We start from the raw sequence: 26,037 nt of genomic DNA on the forward strand, positions 1-26,037 counted from the left end.
AATGTGAATTTAGTCACATTGTACAATTATCAGTATGGTTTCTAATGTGAATTTAGTCACATTGTATAATTATCTGTACGGTTTCTAATGTGAATTTAGTCACATTGTATAATTATCAGTATGGTTTCTAATGTGAATTTAGTCACATTGTACAATTATCTGTACGGTTTCTATTGTGAATTTAGTCACATTGTACAATTATCAGTATGGTTTCTAATGTGAATTTAGTCACATTGTACAATTATCTGTACGGTTTCTAATGTGAATTTAGTCACATTGTATAATTATCAGTATGGTTTCTAATGTGAATTTAGTCACATTGTACAATTAGCTGTACGGTTTCTATTATGAATTTAGTCACATTGTACAATTATCAGTATGGTTTCTAATGTGAATTTAGTCACATTGTATAATTATCAGTATGGTTTCTAATGTGAATTTAGTCACATTGTATAATTATCAGTATGGTTTCTAATGTGAATTTAGTCACATTGTACAATTATCAGTATGGTTTCTAATGTGAATTTAGTCACATTGTATAATTATCTGTACGGTTTCTTATGTGAATTTAGTCACATTGTACAATTATCAGTATGGTTTCTAATGTGAATTTAGTCACATTGTACAATTATCTGCATGGTTTCTAATGTGAATTTAGTCACATTGTATAATTATCTGCATGGTTTCTAATGTGAATTTAGTCACATTGTACAATTATCAGTATGGTTTCTAATGTGAATTTAGTCACATTGTACAATTATCAGTATGGTTTCTAATGTGAATTTAGTCACATTGTATAATTATCAGTATGGTTTCTAATGTGAATTTAGTCACATTGTATAATTATCAGTATGGTTTCTAATGTGAATTTAGTCACATTGTACAATTATCAGTATGGTTTCTAATGTGAATTTAGTCACATTGTATAATTATCAGTATGGTTTCTAATGTGAATTTAGTCACATTGTATAATTATCAGTATGGTTTCTAATGTGAATTTAGTCACATTGTATAATTATCAGTATGGTTTCTAATGTGAATTTAGTCACATTGTACAATTATCAGTATGGTTTCTAATGTGAATTTAGTCACATTGTATAATTATCAGTATGGTTTCTAATGTGAATTTAGTCACATTGTACAATTATCAGTATGGTTTCTAATGTGAATTTAGTCACATTGTATAATTATCTGTACGGTTTCTAATGTGAATTTAGTCACATTGTATAATTATCAGTATGGTTTCTAATGTGAATTTAGTCACATTGTACAATTATCTGTATGGTTTTTAATGTGAATTTAGTCACATTGTATAATTATCTGTACGGTTTCTAATGTGAATTTAGTCACATTGTATAATTATCTGTACGGTTTCTAATGTGAATTTAGTCACATTGTATAATTATCAGTATGGTTTCTAATCTGAATTTAGTCACATTGTATAATTATCTGTACGGTTTCTTATGTGAATTTAGTCACATTGTACAATTATCAGTATGGTTTCTAATGTGAATTTAGTCACATTGTACAATTATCAGTCTGGTTTCTATTGTGAATTTAGTCACATTGTACAATTATCAGTATGGTTTCTAATGTGAATTTAGTCACATTGTACAATTATCTGTATGGTTTCTAATGTGAATTTAGTCACATTGTACAATTATCTGTATGGTTTCTAATGTGAATTTAGTCACATTGTACATTTATCAGTATGGTTTCTAATGTGAATTTAGTCACATTGTACAATTATCTGTATGGTTTCTAATGTGAATTTAGTCACATTGTACAATTATCTGTATGGTTTCTAATGTGAATTTAGTCACATTGTACATTTATCAGTATGGTTTCTAATGTGAATTTAGTCACATTGTACAATTATCTGTATGGTTTCTATTGTGAATTTAGTCACATTGTCCAATTATCAGTCTGGTTTCTAATGTGAATTTAGTCACATTGTACAATTATCTGTATGGTTTCTATTGTGAATTTAGTCACATTGTCCAATTATCAGTCTGGTTTCTAATGTGAATTTAGTCACATTGTACAATTATCTGTATGGTTTCTAATGTGAATTTAGTCACATTGTATAATTATCTGTACGGTTTCTAATGTGAATTTAGTCACATTGTATAATTATCTGTATGGTTTCTATTGTGAATTTAGTCACATTGTATAATTATCAGTATGGTTTCTAATGTGAATTTAGTCACATTGTATAATTATCTGTACGGTTTCTAATGTGAATTTAGTCACATTGTATAATTATCTGTACGGTTTCTAATGTGAATTTAGTCACATTGTATAATTATCAGTATGGTTTCTAATGTGAATTTAGTCACATTGTATAATTATCTTTACGGTTTCTTATGTGAATTTAGTCACATTGTACAATTATCAGTATGGTTTCTAATGTGAATTTAGTCACATTGTACAATTATCAGTCTGGTTTCTATTGTGAATTTAGTCACATTGTACAATTATCAGTATGGTTTCTAATGTGAATTTAGTCACATTGTATAATTATCTTTACGGTTTCTTATGTGAATTTAGTCACATTGTACAATTATCAGTATGGTTTCTAATGTGAATTTAGTCACATTGTACAATTATCAGTCTGGTTTCTATTGTGAATTGAGTCACATTGTACAATTATCAGTATGGTTTCTAATGTGAATTTAGTCACATTGTACAATTATCTGTATGGTTTCTAATGTGAATTTAGTCACATTGTACATTTATCAGTATGGTTTCTAATGTGAATTTAGTCACATTGTACAATTATCAGTATGGTTTCTATTGTGAATTTAGTCACATTGTACAATTATCAGTATGGTTTCTAATGTGAATTTAGTCACATTGTATAATTATCTGTATGGTTTCTATTGTGAATTTAGTCACATTGTCCAATTATCAGTCTGGTTTCTAATGTGAATTTAGTCACATTGTACAATTATCAGTATGGTTTCTATTGTGAATTTAGTCACATTGTACAATTATCAGTATGGTTTCTATTGTGAATTTAGTCACATTGTACAATTATCAGTATGGTTTCTAATGTGAATTTAGTCACATTGTACAATTATCTGTATGGTTTCTATTGTGAATTTAGTCACATTGTCCAATTATCAGTCTGGTTTCTAATGTGAATTTAGTCACATTGTACAATTATCAGTATGGTTTCTATTGTGAATTTAGTCACATTGTACAATTATCAGTATGGTTTCTAATGTGAATTTAGTCACATTGTATAATTATCTGTATGGTTTCTATTGTGAATTTAGTCACATTGTACAATTATCAGTCTGGTTTCTATTGTGAATTTAGTCACATTGTACAATTATCAGTATGGTTTCTAATGTGAATTTAGTCACATTGTATAATTATCTTTACGGTTTCTTATGTGAATTTAGTCACATTGTACAATTATCAGTATGGTTTCTAATGTGAATTTAGTCACATTGTACAATTATCAGTCTGGTTTCTATTGTGAATTGAGTCACATTGTACAATTATCAGTATGGTTTCTAATGTGAATTTAGTCACATTGTACAATTATCTGTATGGTTTCTAATGTGAATTTAGTCACATTGTACATTTATCAGTATGGTTTCTAATGTGAATTTAGTCACATTGTACAATTATCAGTATGGTTTCTATTGTGAATTTAGTCACATTGTACAATTATCAGTATGGTTTCTAATGTGAATTTAGTCACATTGTATAATTATCTGTATGGTTTCTATTGTGAATTTAGTCACATTGTCCAATTATCAGTCTGGTTTCTAATGTGAATTTAGTCACATTGTACAATTATCAGTATGGTTTCTATTGTGAATTTAGTCACATTGTACAATTATCAGTATGGTTTCTATTGTGAATTTAGTCACATTGTACAATTATCAGTATGGTTTCTAATGTGAATTTAGTCACATTGTACAATTATCTGTATGGTTTCTATTGTGAATTTAGTCACATTGTCCAATTATCAGTCTGGTTTCTAATGTGAATTTAGTCACATTGTACAATTATCAGTATGGTTTCTATTGTGAATTTAGTCACATTGTACAATTATCAGTATGGTTTCTAATGTGAATTTAGTCACATTGTATAATTATCTGTATGGTTTCTATTGTGAATTTAGTCACATTGTCCAATTATCAGTCTGGTTTCTAATGTGAATTTAGTCACATTGTACAATTATCAGTATGGTTTCTATTGTGAATTTAGTCACATTGTACAATTATCAGTATGGTTTCTAATGTGAATTTAGTCACATTGTATAATTATCTGTACTGTTTCTAATGTGAATTTAGTCACATTGTATAATTATCTGTACGGTTTCTAATGTGAATTTAGTCACATTGTACAATTATCAGTCTGGTTTCTAATGTGAATTTAGTCACATTGTACAATTATCAGTATGGTTTCTAATGTGAATTTAGTCACATTGTATAATTATCTGTACGGTTTCTAATGTGAATTTAGTCACATTGTACAATTATCAGTCTGGTTTCTAATGTGAATTTAGTCACATTGTACAATTATCAGTATGGTTTCTAATGTGAATTTAGTCACATTGTATAATTATCTGTACGGTTTCTATTGTGAATTTAGTCACATTGTACAATTATCAGTATGGTTTCTAATGTGAATTTAGTCACATTGTATAATTATCTGTACGGTTTCTAATGTGAATTTAGTCACATTGTACAATTATCTGTACGGTTTCTAATGTGAATTTAGTCACATTGTACAATTATCTGTATGGTTTCTAATGTGAATTTAGTCACATTGTATAATTATCTGCATGGTTTCTAATGTGAATTTAGTCACATTGTACAATTATCAGTATGGTTTCTAATGTGAATTTAGTCACATTGTACAATTATCAGTATGGTTTCTAATGTGAATTTAGTCACATTGTATAATTATCAGTATGGTTTCTAATGTGAATTTAGTCACATTGTATAATTATCAGTATGGTTTCTAATGTGAATTTAGTCACATTGTACAATTATCAGTATGGTTTCTAATGTGAATTTAGTCACATTGTATAATTATCAGTATGGTTTCTAATGTGAATTTAGTCACATTGTATAATTATCAGTATGGTTTCTAATGTGAATTTAGTCACATTGTATAATTATCAGTATGGTTTCTAATGTGAATTTAGTCACATTGTACAATTATCAGTATGGTTTCTAATGTGAATTTAGTCACATTGTATAATTATCAGTATGGTTTCTAATGTGAATTTAGTCACATTGTACAATTATCAGTATGGTTTCTAATGTGAATTTAGTCACATTGTATAATTATCTGTACGGTTTCTAATGTGAATTTAGTCACATTGTATAATTATCAGTATGGTTTCTAATGTGAATTTAGTCACATTGTACAATTATCTGTATGGTTTTTAATGTGAATTTAGTCACATTGTATAATTATCTGTACGGTTTCTAATGTGAATTTAGTCACATTGTATAATTATCTGTACGGTTTCTAATGTGAATTTAGTCACATTGTATAATTATCAGTATGGTTTCTAATCTGAATTTAGTCACATTGTATAATTATCTGTACGGTTTCTTATGTGAATTTAGTCACATTGTACAATTATCAGTATGGTTTCTAATGTGAATTTAGTCACATTGTACAATTATCAGTCTGGTTTCTATTGTGAATTTAGTCACATTGTACAATTATCAGTATGGTTTCTAATGTGAATTTAGTCACATTGTACAATTATCTGTATGGTTTCTAATGTGAATTTAGTCACATTGTACAATTATCTGTATGGTTTCTAATGTGAATTTAGTCACATTGTACATTTATCAGTATGGTTTCTAATGTGAATTTAGTCACATTGTACAATTATCTGTATGGTTTCTAATGTGAATTTAGTCACATTGTACAATTATCTGTATGGTTTCTAATGTGAATTTAGTCACATTGTACATTTATCAGTATGGTTTCTAATGTGAATTTAGTCACATTGTACAATTATCTGTATGGTTTCTATTGTGAATTTAGTCACATTGTCCAATTATCAGTCTGGTTTCTAATGTGAATTTAGTCACATTGTACAATTATCTGTATGGTTTCTATTGTGAATTTAGTCACATTGTCCAATTATCAGTCTGGTTTCTAATGTGAATTTAGTCACATTGTACAATTATCTGTATGGTTTCTAATGTGAATTTAGTCACATTGTATAATTATCTGTACGGTTTCTAATGTGAATTTAGTCACATTGTATAATTATCTGTATGGTTTCTATTGTGAATTTAGTCACATTGTATAATTATCAGTATGGTTTCTAATGTGAATTTAGTCACATTGTATAATTATCTGTACGGTTTCTAATGTGAATTTAGTCACATTGTATAATTATCTGTATGGTTTCTATTGTGAATTTAGTCACATTGTACAATTATCAGTATGGTTTCTAATGTGAATTTAGTCACATTGTATAATTATCTGTACGGTTTCTAATGTGAATTTAGGCACATTGTATAATTATCTGCATGGTTTCTAATGTGAATTTAGTCACATTGTATAATTATCTGTACGGTTTCTAATGTGAATTTAGTCACATTGTATAATTATCTGTACGGTTTCTAATGTGAATTTAGTCACATTGTATAATTATCAGTATGGTTTCTAATGTGAATTTAGTCACATTGTATAATTATCTTTACGGTTTCTTATGTGAATTTAGTCACATTGTACAATTATCAGTATGGTTTCTAATGTGAATTTAGTCACATTGTACAATTATCAGTCTGGTTTCTATTGTGAATTTAGTCACATTGTACAATTATCAGTATGGTTTCTAATGTGAATTTAGTCACATTGTATAATTATCTTTACGGTTTCTTATGTGAATTTAGTCACATTGTACAATTATCAGTATGGTTTCTAATGTGAATTTAGTCACATTGTACAATTATCAGTCTGGTTTCTATTGTGAATTGAGTCACATTGTACAATTATCAGTATGGTTTCTAATGTGAATTTAGTCACATTGTACAATTATCTGTATGGTTTCTAATGTGAATTTAGTCACATTGTACATTTATCAGTATGGTTTCTAATGTGAATTTAGTCACATTGTACAATTATCAGTCTGGTTTCTAATGTGAATTTAGTCACATTGTCCAATTATCAGTATGGTTTCTATTGTGAATTTAGTCACATTGTACAATTATCAGTATGGTTTCTATTGTGAATTTAGTCACATTGTCCAATTATCAGTATGGTTTCTATTGTGAATTTAGTCACATTGTACAATTATCAGTATGGTTTCTAATGTGAATTTAGTCACATTGTATAATTATCAGTATGGTTTCTAATGTGAATTTAGTCACATGGTATAATTATCTGTACGGTTTCTAATGTGAATTTAGTCACATTGTACAATTATCAGTCTGGTTTCTAATGTGAATTTAGTCACATTGTACAATTATCAGTCTGGTTTCTAATGTGAATTTAGTCACATTGTACAATTATCTGTACGGTTTCTAATGTGAATTTAGTCACATTGTACAATTATCTGTACGGTTTCTAATGTGAATTTAGTCACATTGTACAATTATCAGTATGGTTTCTAATGTGAATTTAGTCACTTTGTATAATTATCAGTATGGTTTCTAATGTGAATTTAGTCACATTGTATAATTAGCTGTACGGTTTCTAATGTGAATTTAGTCACATTGTATAATTATCTGTATGGTTTCTAATGTGAATTTAGTCACATTGTACAATTATCAGTATGGTTTCTAATGTGAATTTAGTCACATTGTATAATTATCTGTATGGCTTCGAATGTGAATTTAGTCACATTGTATAATTATCAGTATGGTTTCTATTGGGAATTTAGTCACATTGTACAATTATCAGTATGGTTTCTAATGTGAATTTAGTCACATTGTATAATTATCAGTATGGTTTCTAATGTGAATTTAGTCACATTGTATAATTATCAGTACGGTTTCTAATGTGAATTTAGTCACATTGTATAATTATCAGTCTGGTTTCTAATGTGAATTTAGTCACATTGTACAATTATCTGTACGGTTTCTATTGTGAATTTAGTCACATTGTATAATTATCAGTACGGTTTCTAATGTGAATTTAGTCACATTGTACAATTATCTGCACGGTTTCTATTGTGAATTTAGTCACATTGTACAATTATCAGTATGGTTTCTAATGTGAATTTAGTCACATTGTACAATTATCAGTATGGTTTCTAATGTGAATTTAGTCACATTGTATAATTATCAGTATGCTTTCTAATGTGAATTTAGTCACATTGTATAATTATCTGTACGGTTTCTAATGTGAATTTAGTCACATTGTACAATTATCAGTATGGCTTCTAATGTGAATTTAGTCACATTGTATAATTATCAGTATGGTTTCTATTGTGAATTTAGTCACATTGTACAATTATCAGTATGGTTTCTAATGTGAATTTAGTCACATTGTATAATTATCTGTACGGATTCTAATGTGAATTTAGTCACATTGTACAATTATCAGTATGGTTTCTATTGTGAATTTAGTCACATTGTACAATTATCAGTATGGTTTCTAATGTGAATTTAGTCACATTGTATAATTATCTGTACGGTTTCTAATGTGAATTTAGTCACATTGTACAATTATCAGTATGGTTTCTAATGTGAATTTAGTCACATTGTACAATTATCTGTACGGTTTCTATTGTGAATTTAGTCACATTGTACAATTATCAGTATGGTTTCTAATGTGAATTTAGTCACATTGTACAATTATCTGTATGGTTTCTAATGTGAATTTAGTCACATTGTTTAATTATCTGTACGGTTTCTAATGTGAATTTAGTCACATTGTATAATTATCAGTATGGTTTCTAATGTGAATTTAGTCACATTGTACAATTATCTGTACGGTTTCTATTATGAATTTAGTCACATTGTACAATTATCAGTATGGTTTCTAATGTGAATTTAGTCACATTGTATAATTATCAGTATGGTTTCTAATGTGAATTTAGTCACATTGTATAATTATCTGTACGGTTTCTAATGTGAATTTAGTCACATTGTACAATTATCAGTATGGTTTCTAATGTGAATTTAGTCACATTGTATAATTATCAGTATGGTTTCTAATGTGAATTTGGTCACATTGTACAATTATCAGTATGGTTTCTAATGTGAATTTAGTCACATTGTATAATTATCTGTACGGTTTCTAATGTGAATTTAGTCACATTGTATAATTATCAGTATGGTTTCTAATGTGAATTTAGTCACATTGTATAATTATCTGTACGGTTTCTAATGTGAATTTAGTCACATTGTATAATTATCTGTACGGTTTCTAATGTGAATTTAGTCACATTGTATAATTATCAGTATGGTTTCTAATCTGAATTTAGTCACATTGTATAATTATCTGTACGGTTTCTTATGTGAATTTAGTCACATTGTACAATTATCAGTATGGTTTCTAATGTGAATTTAGTCACATTGTACAATTATCAGTCTGGTTTCTATTGTGAATTTAGTCACATTGTACAATTATCAGTATGGTTTCTAATGTGAATTTAGTCACATTGTACAATTATCTGTATGGTTTCTAATGTGAATTTAGTCACATTGTACAATTATCTGTATGGTTTCTAATGTGAATTTAGTCACATTGTACATTTATCAGTATGGTTTCTAATGTGAATTTAGTCACATTGTACAATTATCTGTATGGTTTCTATTGTGAATTTAGTCACATTGTCCAATTATCAGTCTGGTTTCTAATGTGAATTTAGTCACATTGTATAATTATCAGTCTGGTTTCTAATGTGAATTTAGTCACATTGTACAATTATCTGTATGGTTTCTATTGTGAATTTAGTCACATTGTCCAATTATCAGTCTGGTTTCTAATGTGAATTTAGTCACATTGTACAATTATCAGTATGGTTTCTCATGTGAATTTAGTCACATTGTATAATTATCAGTATGGTTTCTGTTGTGAATTTAGTCACATTGTACAATTATCAGTATGGTTTCTAATGTGAATTTAGTCACATTGTATAATTATCTGTACGGTTTCTAATGTGAATTTAGTCACATTGTATAATTATCAGTATGGTTTCTAATGTGAATTTAGTCACATTGTATAATTATCTGTACGGTTTCTAATGTGAATTTAGTCACATTGTATAATTATCTGTACGGTTTCTAATGTGAATTTAGTCACATTGTATAATTATCAGTATGGTTTCTAATGTGAATTTAGTCACATTGTATAATTATCTTTACGGTTTCTTATGTGAATTTAGTCACATTGTACAATTATCAGTATGGTTTCTAATGTGAATTTAGTCACATTGTACAATTATCAGTCTGGTTTCTATTGTGAATTTAGTCACATTGTACAATTATCAGTATGGTTTCTAATGTGAATTTAGTCACATTGTACAATTATCAGTATGGTTTCTAATGTGAATTTAGTCACATTGTACAATTATCTGTATGGTTTCTAATGTGAATTTAGTCACATTGTACAATTATCTGTATGGTTTCTATTGTGAATTTAGTCACATTGTCCAATTATCAGTCTGGTTTCTAATGTGAATTTCGTCACATTGTACAATTATCAGTATGGTTTCTATTGTGAATTTAGTCACATTGTACAATTATCAGTATGGTTTCTAATGTGAATTTAGTCACATTGTATAATTATCTGTACGGTTTCTAATGTGAATTTAGTCACATTGTATAATTATCTGTACGGTTTCTAATGTGAATTTAGTCACATTGTACAATTATCAGTCTGGTTTCTAATGTGAATTTAGTCACATTGTACAATTATCAGTATGGTTTCTATTGTGAATTTAGTCACATTGTACAATTATCAGTATGGTTTCTAATGTGAATTTAGTCACATTGTATAATTATCTGTATGGTTTCTATTGTGAATTTAGTCACATTGTCCAATTATCAGTCTGGTTTCTAATGTGAATTTAGTCACATTGTACAATTATCTGTATGGTTTCTATTGTGAATTTAGTCACATTGTCCAATTATCAGTCTGGTTTCTAATGTGAATTTCGTCACATTGTACAATTATCAGTATGGTTTCTATTGTGAATTTAGTCACATTGTACAATTATCAGTATGGTTTCTAATGTGAATTTAGTCACATTGTATAATTATCTGTACGGTTTCTAATGTGAATTTAGTCACATTGTATAATTATCTGTACGGTTTCTAATGTGAATTTAGTCCCATTGTACAATTATCAGTCTGGTTTCTAATGTGAATTTAGTCACATTGTACAATTATCAGTATGGTTTCTATTGTGAATTTAGTCACATTGTACAATTATCAGTATGGTTTCTAATGTGAATTTAGTCACATTGTATAATTATCTGTATGGTTTCTATTGTGAATTTAGTCACATTGTCCAATTATCAGTCTGGTTTCTAATGTGAATTTAGTCACATTGTACAATTATCAGTATGGTTTCTATTGTGAATTTAGTCACATTGTACAATTATCAGTATGGTTTCTAATGTGAATTTAGTCACATTGTACAATTATCAGTCTGGTTTCTAATGTGAATTTAGTCACATTGTACAATTATCAGTATGGTTTCTATTGTGAATTTAGTCACATTGTACAATTATCAGTATGGTTTCTAATGTGAATTTAGTCACATTGTATAATTATCTGTATGGTTTCTATTGTGAATTTAGTCACATTGTCCAATTATCATTCTGGTTTCTAATGTGAATTTAGTCACATTGTACAATTATCAGTATGGTTTCTATTGTGAATTTAGTCACATTGTACAATTATCAGTATGGTTTCTATAGTGAATTTAGTCACATTGTACAATTATCAGTATGGTTTCTAATGTGAATTTAGTCACATTGTACAATTATCTGTATGGTTTCTATTGTGAATTTAGTCACATTGTCCAATTATCAGTCTGGTTTCTAATGTGAATTTAGTCACATTGTACAATTATCAGTATGGTTTCTATTGTGAATTTAGTCACATTGTACAATTATCAGTATGGTTTCTAATGTGAATTTAGTCACATTGTATAATTATCTGTATGGTTTCTATTGTGAATTTAGTCACATTGTCCAATTATCAGTCTGGTTTCTAATGTGAATTTAGTCACATTGTACAATTGTCACTATGGTTTCTATTGTGAATTTAGTCACATTGTACAATTATCAGTATGGTTTCTAATGTGAATTTAGTCACATTGTATAATTATCTGTACGGTTTCTAATGTGAATTTAGTCACATTGTATAATTATCTGTACGGTTTCTAATGTGAATTTAGTCACATTGTACAATTATCAGTCTGGTTTCTAATGTGAATTTAGTCACATTGTACAATTATCAGTATGGTTTCTAATGTGAATTTAGTCACATTGTATAATTATCTGTACGGTTTCTAATGTGAATTTAGTCACATTGTACAATTATCAGTCTGGTTTCTAATGTGAATTTAGTCACATTGTACAATTATCAGTATGGTTTCTAATGTGAATTTAGTCACATTGTATAATTATCTGTACGGTTTCTATTGTGAATTTAGTCACATTGTACAATTATCAATATGGTTTCTAATGTGAATTTAGTCACATTGTATAATTATCTGTACGGTTTCTAATGTGAATTTAGTCACATTGTACAATTATCTGTACGGTTTCTAATGTGAATTTAGTCACATTGTACAATTATCTGTATGGTTTCTAATGTGAATTTAGTCACATTGTATAATTATCTGTACGGTTTCTAATGTGAATTTAGTCACATTGTACAATTATCTGTATGGTTTCTAATGTGAATTTAGTCACATTGTATAATTATCAGTCTGGTTTCTAATGTGAATTTAGTCACATTGTACAATTATCTGTATGGTTTCTAATGTGAATTTAGTCACATTGTATAATTATCTGTACGGTTTCTAATGTGAATTTAGTCACATTGTATAATTATCAGTATGGTTTCTAATGTGAATTTAGTCACATTGTATAATTATCAGTATGGTTTCTAATGTGAATTTAGTCACATTGTACAATTATCTGTACGGTTTCTATTGTGAATTTAGTCACATTGTACAATTATCAGTATGGTTTCTAATGTGAATTTAGTCACATTGTACAATTATCTGTACGGTTTCTAATGTGAGTTTAGTCACATTGTATAATTATCAGTATGGTTTCTAATGTGAATTTAGTCACATTGTACAATTAGCTGTACGGTTTCTATTATGAATTTAGTCACATTGTACAATTATCAGTATGGTTTCTAATGTGAATTTAGTCACATTGTATAATTATCAGTATGGTTTCTAATGTGAATTTAGTCACATTGTATAATTATCAGTATGGTTTCTAATGTGAATTTAGTCACATTGTACAATTATCAGTATGGTTTCTAATGTGAATTTAGTCACATTGTATAATTATCTGTACGGTTTCTTATGTGAATTTAGTCACATTGTACAATTATCAGTATGGTTTCTAATGTGAATTTAGTCACATTGTACAATTATCTGCATGGTTTCTAATGTGAATTTAGTCACATTGTATAATTATCTGCATGGTTTCTAATGTGAATTTAGTCACATTGTATAATTATCAGTATGGTTTCTAATGTGAATTTAGTCACATTGTACAATTATCAGTATGGTTTCTAATGTGAATTTAGTCACATTGTATAATTATCAGTATGGTTTCTAATGTGAATTTAGTCACATTGTATAATTATCAGTATGGTTTCTAATGTGAATTTAGTCACATTGTACAATTATCAGTATGGTTTCTAATGTGAATTTAGTCACATTGTATAATTATCAGTATGGTTTCTAATGTGAATTTAGTCACATTGTATAATTATCAGTATGGTTTCTAATGTGAATTTAGTCACATTGTATAATTATCAGTATGGTTTCTAATGTGAATTTAGTCACATTGTACAATTATCAGTATGGTTTCTAATGTGAATTTAGTCACATTGTATAATTATCAGTATGGTTTCTAATGTGAATTTAGTCACATTGTACAATTATCAGTATGGTTTCTAATGTGAATTTAGTCACATTGTATAATTATCTGTACGGTTTCTAATGTGAATTTAGTCACATTGTATAATTATCAGTATGGTTTCTAATGTGAATTTAGTCACATTGTACAATTATCTGTATGGTTTTTAATGTGAATTTAGTCACATTGTATAATTATCTGTACGGTTTCTAATGTGAATTTAGTCACATTGTATAATTATCTGTACGGTTTCTAATGTGAATTTAGTCACATTGTATAATTATCAGTATGGTTTCTAATCTGAATTTAGTCACATTGTATAATTATCTGTACGGTTTCTTATGTGAATTTAGTCACATTGTACAATTATCAGTATGGTTTCTAATGTGAATTTAGTCACATTGTACAATTATCAGTCTGGTTTCTATTGTGAATTTAGTCACATTGTACAATTATCAGTATGGTTTCTAATGTGAATTTAGTCACATTGTACAATTATCTGTATGGTTTCTAATGTGAATTTAGTCACATTGTACAATTATCTGTATGGTTTCTAATGTGAATTTAGTCACATTGTACATTTATCAGTATGGTTTCTAATGTGAATTTAGTCACATTGTACAATTATCTGTATGGTTTCTAATGTGAATTTAGTCACATTGTACAATTATCTGTATGGTTTCTAATGTGAATTTAGTCACATTGTACATATATCAGTATGGTTTCTAATGTGAATTTAGTCACATTGTACAATTATCTGTATGGTTTCTATTGTGAATTTAGTCACATTGTCCAATTATCAGTCTGGTTTCTAATGTGAATTTAGTCACATTGTACAATTATCTGTATGGTTTCTATTGTGAATTTAGTCACATTGTCCAATTATCAGTCTGGTTTCTAATGTGAATTTAGTCACATTGTACAATTATCTGTATGGTTTCTAATGTGAATTTAGTCACATTGTATAATTATCTGTACGGTTTCTAATGTGAATTTAGTCACATTGTATAATTATCTGTATGGTTTCTATTGTGAATTTAGTCACATTGTATAATTATCAGTATGGTTTCTAATGTGAATTTAGTCACATTGTATAATTATCTGTACGGTTTCTAATGTGAATTTAGTCACATTGTATAATTATCTGTATGGTTTCTATTGTGAATTTAGTCACATTGTACAATTATCAGTATGGTTTCTAATGTGAATTTAGTCACATTGTATAATTATCTGTACGGTTTCTAATGTGAATTTAGGCACATTGTATAATTATCAGTATGGTTTCTAATGTGAATTTAGTCACATTGTATAATTATCTGTACGGTTTCTAATGTGAATTTAGTCACATTGTATAATTATCTGTACGGTTTCTAATGTGAATTTAGTCACATTGTATAATTATCAGTATGGTTTCTAATGTGAATTTAGTCACATTGTATAATTATCTTTACGGTTTCTTATGTGAATTTAGTCACATTGTACAATTATCAGTATGGTTTCTAATGTGAATTTAGTCACATTGTACAATTATCAGTCTGGTTTCTATTGTGAATTTAGTCACATTGTACAATTATCAGTATGGTTTCTAATGTGAATTTAGTCACATTGTATAATTATCTTTACGGTTTCTTATGTGAATTTAGTCACATTGTACAATTATCAGTATGGTTTCTAATGTGAATTTAGTCACATTGTACAATTATCAGTCTGGTTTCTATTGTGAATTGAGTCACATTGTACAATTATCAGTATGGTTTCTAATGTGAATTTAGTCACATTGTACAATTATCTGTATGGTTTCTAATGTGAATTTAGTCACATTGTACAATTATCTGTATGGTTTCTAATGTGAATTTAGTCACATTGTACAATTATCTGTATGGTTTCTAATGTGAATTTAGTCACATTGTACATTTATCAGTATGGTTTCTAATGTGAATTTAGTCACATTGTACAATTATCAGTCTGGTTTCTAATGTGAATTTAGTCACATTGTCCAATTATCAGTATGGTTTCTATTGTGAATTTAGTCACATTGTACAATTATCAGTATGGTTTCTATTGTGAATTTAGTCACATTGTCCAATTATCAGTATGGTTTCTATTGTGAATTTAGTCACATTGTACAATTATCAGTATGGTTTCTAATGTGAATTTAGTCACATTGTATAATTATCAGTATGGTTTCTAATGTGAATTTAGTCACATTGTATAATTATCTGTACGGTTTCTAATGTGAATTTAGTCACATTGTACAATTATCAGTCTGGTTTCTAATGTGAATTTAGTCACATTGTACAATTATCAGTCTGGTTTCTAATGTGAATTTAGTCACATTGTACAATTATCTGTACGGTTTCTAATGTGAATTTAGTCACATTGTACAATTATCTGTACGGTTTCTAATGTGAATTTAGTCACATTGTACAATTATCAGTATGGTTTCTAATGTGAATTTAGTCACATTGTATAATTATCAGTATGGTTTCTAATGTGAATTTAGTCACATTGTATAATTATCTGTACGGTTTCTAATGTGAATTTAGTCACATTGTATAATTATCTGTATGGTTTCTAATGTGAATTTAGTCACATTGTACAATTATCAGTATGGTTTCTAATGTGAATTTAGTCACATTGTATAATTATCTGTATGGCTTCGAATGTGAATTTAGTCACATTGTATAATTATCAGTATGGTTTCTATTGGGAATTTAGTCACATTGTACAATTATCAGTATGGTTTCTAATGTGAATTTAGTCACATTGTATAATTATCAGTATGGTTTCTAATGTGAATTTAGTCACATTGTATAATTATCAGTACGGTCTCTAATGTGAATTTAGTCACATTGTATAATTATCAGTCTGGTTTCTAATGTGAATTTAGTCACATTGTACAATTATCTGTACGGTTTCTATTGTGAATTTAGTCACATTGTATAATTATCAGTACGGTTTCTAATGTGAATTTAGTCACATTGTACAATTATCTGTACGGTTTCTATTGTGAATTTAGTCACATTGTACAATTATCAGTACGGTTTCTAATGTGAATTTAGTCACATTGTACAATTATCAGTACGGTTTCTATTGTGAATTTAGTCACATTGTATAATTATCTGTATGGTTTCTAATGTGAATTTAGTCACATTGTATAATTATCAGTCTGGTTTCTAATGTGAATTTAGTCACATTGTATAATTATCAGTATGGTTTCTAATGTGAATTTAGTCACATTGTATAATTATCAGTATGGTTTCTAATGTGAATTTAGTCACATTGTATAATTATCAGTACGGTTTCTAATGTGAATTTAGTCACATTGTATAATTATCAGTACGGTTTCTAATGTGAATTTAGTCACATTGTACAATTATCTGTACGGTTTCTATTGTGAATTTAGTCACATTGTACAATTATCAGTATGGTTTCTAATGTGAATTTAGTCACATTGTATAATTATCAGTACGGTTTCTAATGTGAATTTAGTCACATTGTACAATTATCTGTACGGTTTCTATTGTGAATTTAGTCACATTGTACAATTATCAGTATGGTTTCTAATGTGAATTTAGTCACATTGTACAATTATCTGTATGGTTTCTAATGTGAATTTAGTCACATTGTTTAATTATCTGTACGGTTTCTAATGTGAATTTAGTCACATTGTACAATTATCTGTACGGTTTCTATTGTGAATTTAGTCACATTGTACAATTATCAGTCTGGTTTCTAATGTGAATTTAGTCACATTGTATAATTATCAGTATGGTTTCTAATGTGAATTTAGTCACATTGTATAATTATCTGTACGGTTTCTAATGTGAATTTAGTCACATTGTACAATTATCAGTATGGTTTCTATTGTGAATTTAGTCACATTGTACAATTATCAGTATGGTTTCTAATGTGAATTTAGTCACATTGTATAATTATCTGTACGGTTTCTAATGTGAATTTAGTCACATTGTATAATTATCAGTATGGTTTCTAATGTGAATTTAGTCACATTGTATAATTATCAGTATGGTTTCTAATGTGAATTTAGTCACATTGTACAATTATCAGTATGGTTTCTAATGTGAATTTAGTCACATTGTATAATTATCTGTACGGTTTCTAATGTGAATTTAGTCACATTGTATAATTATCTGTACGGTTTCTAATGTGAATTTAGTCACATTGTACAATTATCAGTATGGTTTCTAATGTGAATTTAGTCACATTGTATAATTATCTGTACGGTTTCTAATGTGAATTTAGTCACATTGTATAATTATCTGTATGGTTTCTAATGTGAATTTAGTCACATTGTATAATTATCAGTATGGTTTCTAATGTGAATTTAGTCACATTGTATAATTATCAGTATGGTTTCTAATGTGAATTTAGTCACATTGTACAATTATCAGTATGGTTTCTAATGTGAATTTAGTCACATTGTATAATTATCTGTACGGTTTCTAATGTGAATTTAGTCACATTGTATAATTATCTGTACGGTTTCTAATGTGAATTTAGTCACATTGTATAATTATCAGTATGGTTTCTAATGTGAATTTAGTCACATTGTATAATTATCAGTATGGTTTCTAATGTGAATTTAGTCACATTGTATAATTATCTGTACGGTTTCTAATGTGAATTTAGTCACATTGTACAATTATCAGTATGGTTTCTATTGTGAATTTAGTCACATTGTACAATTATCAGTATGGTTTCTAATGTGAATTTAGTCACATTGTATAATTATCTGTACGGTTTCTAATGTGAATTTAGTCACATTGTATAATTATCAGTATGGCTTCGAATGTGAATTTAGTCACATTGTATAATTATCTGTACGGTTTCTATTGGGAATTTAGTCATATTGTACAATTATCAGTATGGTTTCTAATGTGAATTTAGTCACATTGTATAATTATCTGTACGGTTTCTAATGTGAATTTAGTCACATTGTATAATTATCAGTACGGTTTCTAATGTGAATTTAGTCACATTGTATAATTATCTGTACGGTTTCTATTGTGAATTTAGTCACATTGTACAATTATCAGTATGGTTTCTAATGTGAATTTAGTCACATTGTACAATTATCTGTACGGTTTCTAATGTGAATTTAGTCACATTGTACAATTATCAGTATGGTTTCTAATGTGAATTTAGTCACATTGTACAATTATCTGTACGGTTTCTAATGTGAATTTAGTCACATTGTATAATTATCAGTATGGTTTCTAATGTGAATTTAGTCACATTGTTTAATTATCTGTACGGTTTCTAATGTGAATTTAGTCACATTGTATAATTATCAGTATGGTTTCTAATGTGAATTTAGTCACATTGTATAATTATCAGTATGGTTTCTAATGTGAATTTAGTCACATTGTATAATTATCAGTATGGTTTCTAATGTGAATTTAGTCACATTGTATAATTATCAGTACGGTTTCTAATGTGAATTTAGTCACATTGTATAATTATCAGTACGGTTTCTAATGTGAATTTAGTCACATTGTACAATTATCTGTACGGTTTCTATTGTGAATTTAGTCACATTGTACAATTATCAGTATGGTTTCTAATGTGAATTTAGTCACATTGTATAATTATCAGTACGGTTTCTAATGTGAATTTAGTCACATTGTACAATTATCTGTACGGTTTCTATTGTGAATTTAGTCACATTGTACAATTATCAGTATGGTTTCTAATGTGAATTTAGTCACATTGTACAATTATCTGTATGGTTTCTAATGTGAATTTAGTCACATTGTTTAATTATCTGTACGGTTTCTAATGTGAATTTAGTCACATTGTACAATTATCTGTACGGTTTCTATTGTGAATTTAGTCACATTGTACAATTATCAGTCTGGTTTCTAATGTGAATTTAGTCACATTGTATAATTATCAGTATGGTTTCTAATGTGAATTTAGTCACATTGTATAATTATCTGTACGGTTTCTAATGTGAATTTAGTCACATTGTACAATTATCAGTATGGTTTCTATTGTGAATTTAGTCACATTGTACAATTATCAGTATGGTTTCTAATGTGAATTTAGTCACATTGTATAATTATCTGTACGGTTTCTAATGTGAATTTAGTCACATTGTATAATTATCAGTATGGTTTCTAATGTGAATTTAGTCACATTGTATAATTATCAGTATGGTTTCTAATGTGAATTTAGTCACATTGTACAATTATCAGTATGGTTTCTAATGTGAATTTAGTCACATTGTATAATTATCTGTACGGTTTCTAATGTGAATTTAGTCACATTGTATAATTATCTGTACGGTTTCTAATGTGAATTTAGTCACATTGTACAATTATCAGTATGGTTTCTAATGTGAATTTAGTCACATTGTATAATTATCTGTACGGTTTCTAATGTGAATTTAGTCACATTGTATAATTATCTGTATGGTTTCTAATGTGAATTTAGTCACATTGTATAATTATCAGTATGGTTTCTAATGTGAATTTAGTCACATTGTATAATTATCAGTATGGTTTCTAATGTGAATTTAGTCACATTGTACAATTATCAGTATGGTTTCTAATGTGAATTTAGTCACATTGTATAATTATCTGTACGGTTTCTAATGTGAATTTAGTCACATTGTATAATTATCTGTACGGTTTCTAATGTGAATTTAGTCACATTGTATAATTATCAGTATGGTTTCTAATATGAATTTAGTCACATTGTATAATTATCAGTATGGTTTCTAATGTGAATTTAGTCACATTGTATAATTATCTGTACGGTTTCTAATGTGAATTTAGTCACATTGTACAATTATCAGTATGGTTTCTATTGTGAATTTAGTCACATTGTACAATTATCAGTATGGTTTCTAATGTGAATTTAGTCACATTGTATAATTATCTGTACGGTTTCTAATGTGAATTTAGTCACATTGTATAATTATCAGTATGGCTTCGAATGTGAATTTAGTCACATTGTATAATTATCTGTACGGTTTCTATTGGGAATTTAGTCATATTGTACAATTATCAGTATGGTTTCTAATGTGAATTTAGTCACATTGTATAATTATCTGTACGGTTTCTAATGTGAATTTAGTCACATTGTATAATTATCAGTACGGTTTCTAATGTGAATTTAGTCACATTGTATAATTATCTGTACGGTTTCTATTGTGAATTTAGTCACATTGTACAATTATCAGTATGGTTTCTAATGTGAATTTAGTCACATTGTACAATTATCTGTACGGTTTCTAATGTGAATTTAGTCACATTGTACAATTATCAGTATGGTTTCTAATGTGAATTTAGTCACATTGTACAATTATCTGTACGGTTTCTAATGTGAATTTAGTCACATTGTATAATTATCAGTATGGTTTCTAATGTGAATTTAGTCACATTGTTTAATTATCTGTACGGTTTCTAATGTGAATTTAGTCACATTGTATAATTATCAGTATGGTTTCTAATGTGAATTTAGTCACATTGTACAATTATCTGTACGGTTTCTATTGTGAATTTAGTCACATTGTACAATTATCAGTATGGTTTCTAATGTGAATTTAGTCACATTGTATAATTATCAGTATGGTTTCTAATGTGAATTTAGTCACATTGTACAATTATCTGTACGGTTTCTATTGTGAATTTAGTCACATTGTACAATTATCAGTATGGTTTCTAATGTGAATTTAGTCACATTGTACAATTATCTGTACGGTTTCTAATGTGAATTTAGTCACATTGTATAATTATCAGTATGGTTTCTAATGTGAATTTAGTCACATTGTTTAATTATCTGTACGGTTTCTAATGTGAATTTAGTCACATTGTATAATTATCAGTATGGTTTCTAATGTGAATTTAGTCACATTGTACAATTATCTGTACGGTTTCTATTGTGAATTTAGTCACATTGTACAATTATCAGTATGGTTTCTAATGTGAATTTAGTCACATTGTATAATTATCAGTATGGTTTCTAATGTGAATTTAGTCACATTGTATAATTATCAGTATGGTTTCTAATGTGAATTTAGTCACATTGTATAATTATCTGTACGGTTTCTAATGTGAATTTAGTCACATTGTACAATTATCAGTATGGTTTCTAATGTGAATTTAGTCACATTGTATAATTATCTGTACGGTTTCTAATGTGAATTTAGTCACATTGTATAATTATCTGTACGGTTTCTAATGTGAATTTAGTCACATTGTACAATTATCAGTATGGTTTCTAATGTGAATTTAGTCACATTGTACAATTATCAGTATGGTTTCTAATGTGAATTTAGTCACATTGTACAATTATCAGTATGGTTTCTAATGTGAATTTAGTCACATTGTATAATTATCTGTATGGTTTCTAATGTGAATTTAGTCACATTGTACAATTATCAGTATGGTTTCTAATGTGAATTTAGTCACATTGTACAATTATCAGTATGGTTTCTAATGTGAATTTAGTCACATTGTATAATTATCTGTACGGTTTCTAATGTGAATTTAGTCACATTGTACAATTATCAGTATGGTTTCTAATGTGAATTTAGTCACATTGTACAATTATCAGTATGGTTTCTAATGTGAATTTAGTCACATTGTATAATTATCTGTACGGTTTCTAATGTGAATTTAGTCACATTGTACAATTATCAGTATGGTTTCTAATGTGAATTTAGTCACATTGTATAATTATCTGTACGGTTTCTAATGTGAATTTAGTCACATTGTACAATTATCAGTATGGTTTCTAATGTGAATTTAGTCACATTGTATAATTATCAGTATGGTTTCTAATGTGAATTTAGTCACATTGTACAATTATCAGTATGGTTTCTAATGTGAATTTAGTCACATTGTATAATTATCTGTACGGTTTCTAATGTGAATTTAGTCACATTGTATAATTATCAGTATGGTTTCTAATGTGAATTTAGTCACATTGTATAATTATCTGTACGGTTTCTTATGTGAATTTAGTCACATTGTACAATTATCAGTATGGTTTCTAATGTGAATTTAGTCACATTGTATAATTATCAGTATGGTATCTAATGTGAATTTAGTCACATTGTACAATTATCAGTATGGTTTCTATTGTGAATTTAGTCACATTGTATAATTATCTGTACGGTTTCTAATGTGAATTTAGTCACATTGTACAATTATCAGTATGGTTTCTAATGTGAATTTAGTCACATTGTACAATTATCTGTATGGTTTCTAATGTGAATTTAGTCACATTGTACAATTATCAGTATGGTTTCTAATGTGAATTTAGTCACATTGTACAATTATCAGTATGGTTTCTAATGTGAATTTAGTCACATTGTATAATTATCTGTACGGTTTCTAATGTGAATTTAGTCACATTGTACAATTATCTGTATGGTTTCTAATGTGAATTTAGTCACATTGTACAATTATCAGTATGGTTTCTAATGTGAATTTAGTCACATTGTACAATTATCTGTATGGTTTCTAATGTGAATTTAGTCACATTGTACAATTATCTGTATGGTTTCTAATGTGAATTTAGTCACATTGTACAATTATCAGTACGGTTTCTAATGTGAATTTAGTCACATTGTATAATTATCAGTATGGTTTCTAATGTGAATTTAGTCACATTGTACAATTATCAGTATGGTTTCTAATGTGAATTTAGTCACATTGTACAATTATCTGTATGGTTTCTAATGTGAATTTAGTCACATTGTACAATTATCAGTATGGTTTCTAATGTGAATTTAGTCACATTGTACAATTATCAGTATGGTTTCTAATGTGAATTTAGTCACATTGTATAATTATCAGTATGGTTTCTAATGTGAATTTAGTCACATTGTATAATTATCTGTACGGTTTCTAATGTGAATTTAGTCACATTGTATAATTATCTGTACGGTTTCTAATGTGAATTTAGTCACATTGTACAATTATCTGTATGGTTTTTAATGTGAATTTAGTCACATTGTACAAGCACTAGTCCAAACATGGACAAAAGAGTTGAAATCCATAGGTGAGGTGAGAGTGACATCAAGGCAGCATTTGACCAAGTATGGCATCAAGGAGCCCTAGCAAAACTGGAGTCAATGGGAATCAGAGAGAAAACTCTCCACTGGTTGGAATCATACCTAGCACTAGGCGGCACAGTGGCGCAGTGGTTAGCACCGCAGCCTCACAGCTCCAGCGACCCGGGTTCAATTCTGGGTACTGCCTGTGTGGAGTTTGCAAGTTCTCCCTGTGTCTGCGTGGGTTTCCTCCGGGTGCTCCGGTTTCCTCCCACATGCCAAAGACTTGCAGGTTGATAGGTAAATTGGCCATTATAAATTGTCCCTAGTTTAGGTAGGTGGTAGGGAAATATATAGGGACAGGTGGGGATGTGGTAGGAATATGGAATTAGTGTAGGATTAGTATAAATGGGTGGTTGATGGTCGGCACAGACTCGGTGGGCCGAAGGGCCTGTTTCAGTGCTGTATCTCTATAAAAACTAAAACTAAAAAATGATGGTTGTGGTTGTTGGAGGTCAATCATCTCAGCTCCAGGACATCACTGCAGGAGTTCCTCAGGGTAGTGCCCTCAGGCCCAACCATCTTCAGCTACTTCATCAATGACCTTCAGGCTTGGGCTGATAAGTGGCAAGTAAATTCGTCCCACACAAGTGCCAGACAATGACCATCTCAAACAAGAGAGAATCTCCCCTTTACGTTCAATGGCATAACCATCGCTGAATGCCCCACTATCAACATCCTGGGGGGTCACCATTGACCAGATACTGAACTGAACCAGCCACATAAATGCTGTGGCTGCAAGAGCAGGTCAAAGTCTGCAGCAAATAACTCACCTCCTCTCTAGCCAGTGCCTGCCCACTATATACAAGGCACAAGTCAGGAGTGTGATGGAATACTCTCCACTTGCCTGGATGGGTGCAGCTCCAACAACACGCAAGAAGTTCGACACCATCCAGGACAAAGCAGCCCGCTTGATTGGCACCCCTTCCACCACCTTCAGCATTCACTTCCTCCACCACTGACGCACAGTGGCAGCAGTGTGTACCATCTACAAGATGCACAGCAGCAACACACCAAGGCTCCTTAGACAGCACCTTCCAAACCCGCTAACTCTACCACCTAGAAAGAGAAGGGCAGCAGATGCATGGGAACACCACCACCTACAAGTTCCCCTCCAAGTCACACACCATCCTGACTTGGAACTATATTACTGTTCCTTCACAGTTGCTGGTTCAAAATCCTGGAACTCCCTTCCTAACCGCACTGTCGGTGTTCCTGCACCCCAAGAACTGCAGCAGTTCAAGAAGACAGCTCACCACCACCTTCTCAAGGGCAATTACAGATGGGTAATAAATGCTGGCGTAGCCAGCGACGCCCACATCCCATGAATGAATTTTTAAAAAATTTAATGATAGAGTTCAGGAATTCCTGCTCCTACCATTATCTTCCCATGCTGGTCTTTGGTGCCAGCTGGGTGTGCAACTAGTGCCAGGGCAGTGAGCAGGGCAGAAGGGTAATAGGTATGGCAGGGGTGTGAGGCTAATGAAGAGTCGGGGTTGGTAGATACATGAGACAAGGGAGGTCTGTGTTGTGGCAGTTTGTTAGAAGATGTCGATGGAGGGCAACATCAAGCAGTTTTATTTTCAGGTCTTACTTCTTGCCATTTGTCCTGGTCTTCACGTAGTCGACTGTGAATGTTGTGCAGTTCCTCATGGCGAGCTTTACTGTGAGGCTGTGTTGAAGCATCATCTTCAGGTCTCATGTCATTCATACTGACACTTCTGTAAAGCAGGAGTATAAAAAAAAGTGAGAATGCCTTTCCTTTTCTCTTAAAGATTGTTTAATTAGTGTATATTCCTCCTCCACATCAGGGTGCTAGAATTCATCAAGTGCAACCCTATTCAGCTCTTTTTGTATGAATAATGCTTATTTCACCCATGGG

The 26,037-nt window shown here is 29.5% G+C and overlaps 1 protein-coding gene across 7 annotated transcripts in view; it reads right to left on the bottom strand.

Moving 5' to 3' along the window:
• Positions 1-26,037, bottom strand: part of LOC137372378 (LIM and calponin homology domains-containing protein 1-like) — a 503,856-nt gene that overhangs the window by 104,395 nt on the left and 373,424 nt on the right. For all 7 annotated transcript variants that reach the window (XM_068036287.1, XM_068036300.1, XM_068036294.1 and 4 more), the window contains one exon: positions 25,750-25,876. In XM_068036287.1, the coding sequence (XP_067892388.1) occupies positions 25,750-25,876 (127 nt within the window). The remainder of the gene's footprint in view (positions 1-25,749; positions 25,877-26,037) is intronic.

Source organism: Heterodontus francisci, chromosome 1, assembly GCF_036365525.1.
Source record: "Heterodontus francisci isolate sHetFra1 chromosome 1, sHetFra1.hap1, whole genome shotgun sequence".
NCBI lineage: Eukaryota > Metazoa > Chordata > Chondrichthyes > Heterodontiformes > Heterodontidae > Heterodontus > Heterodontus francisci.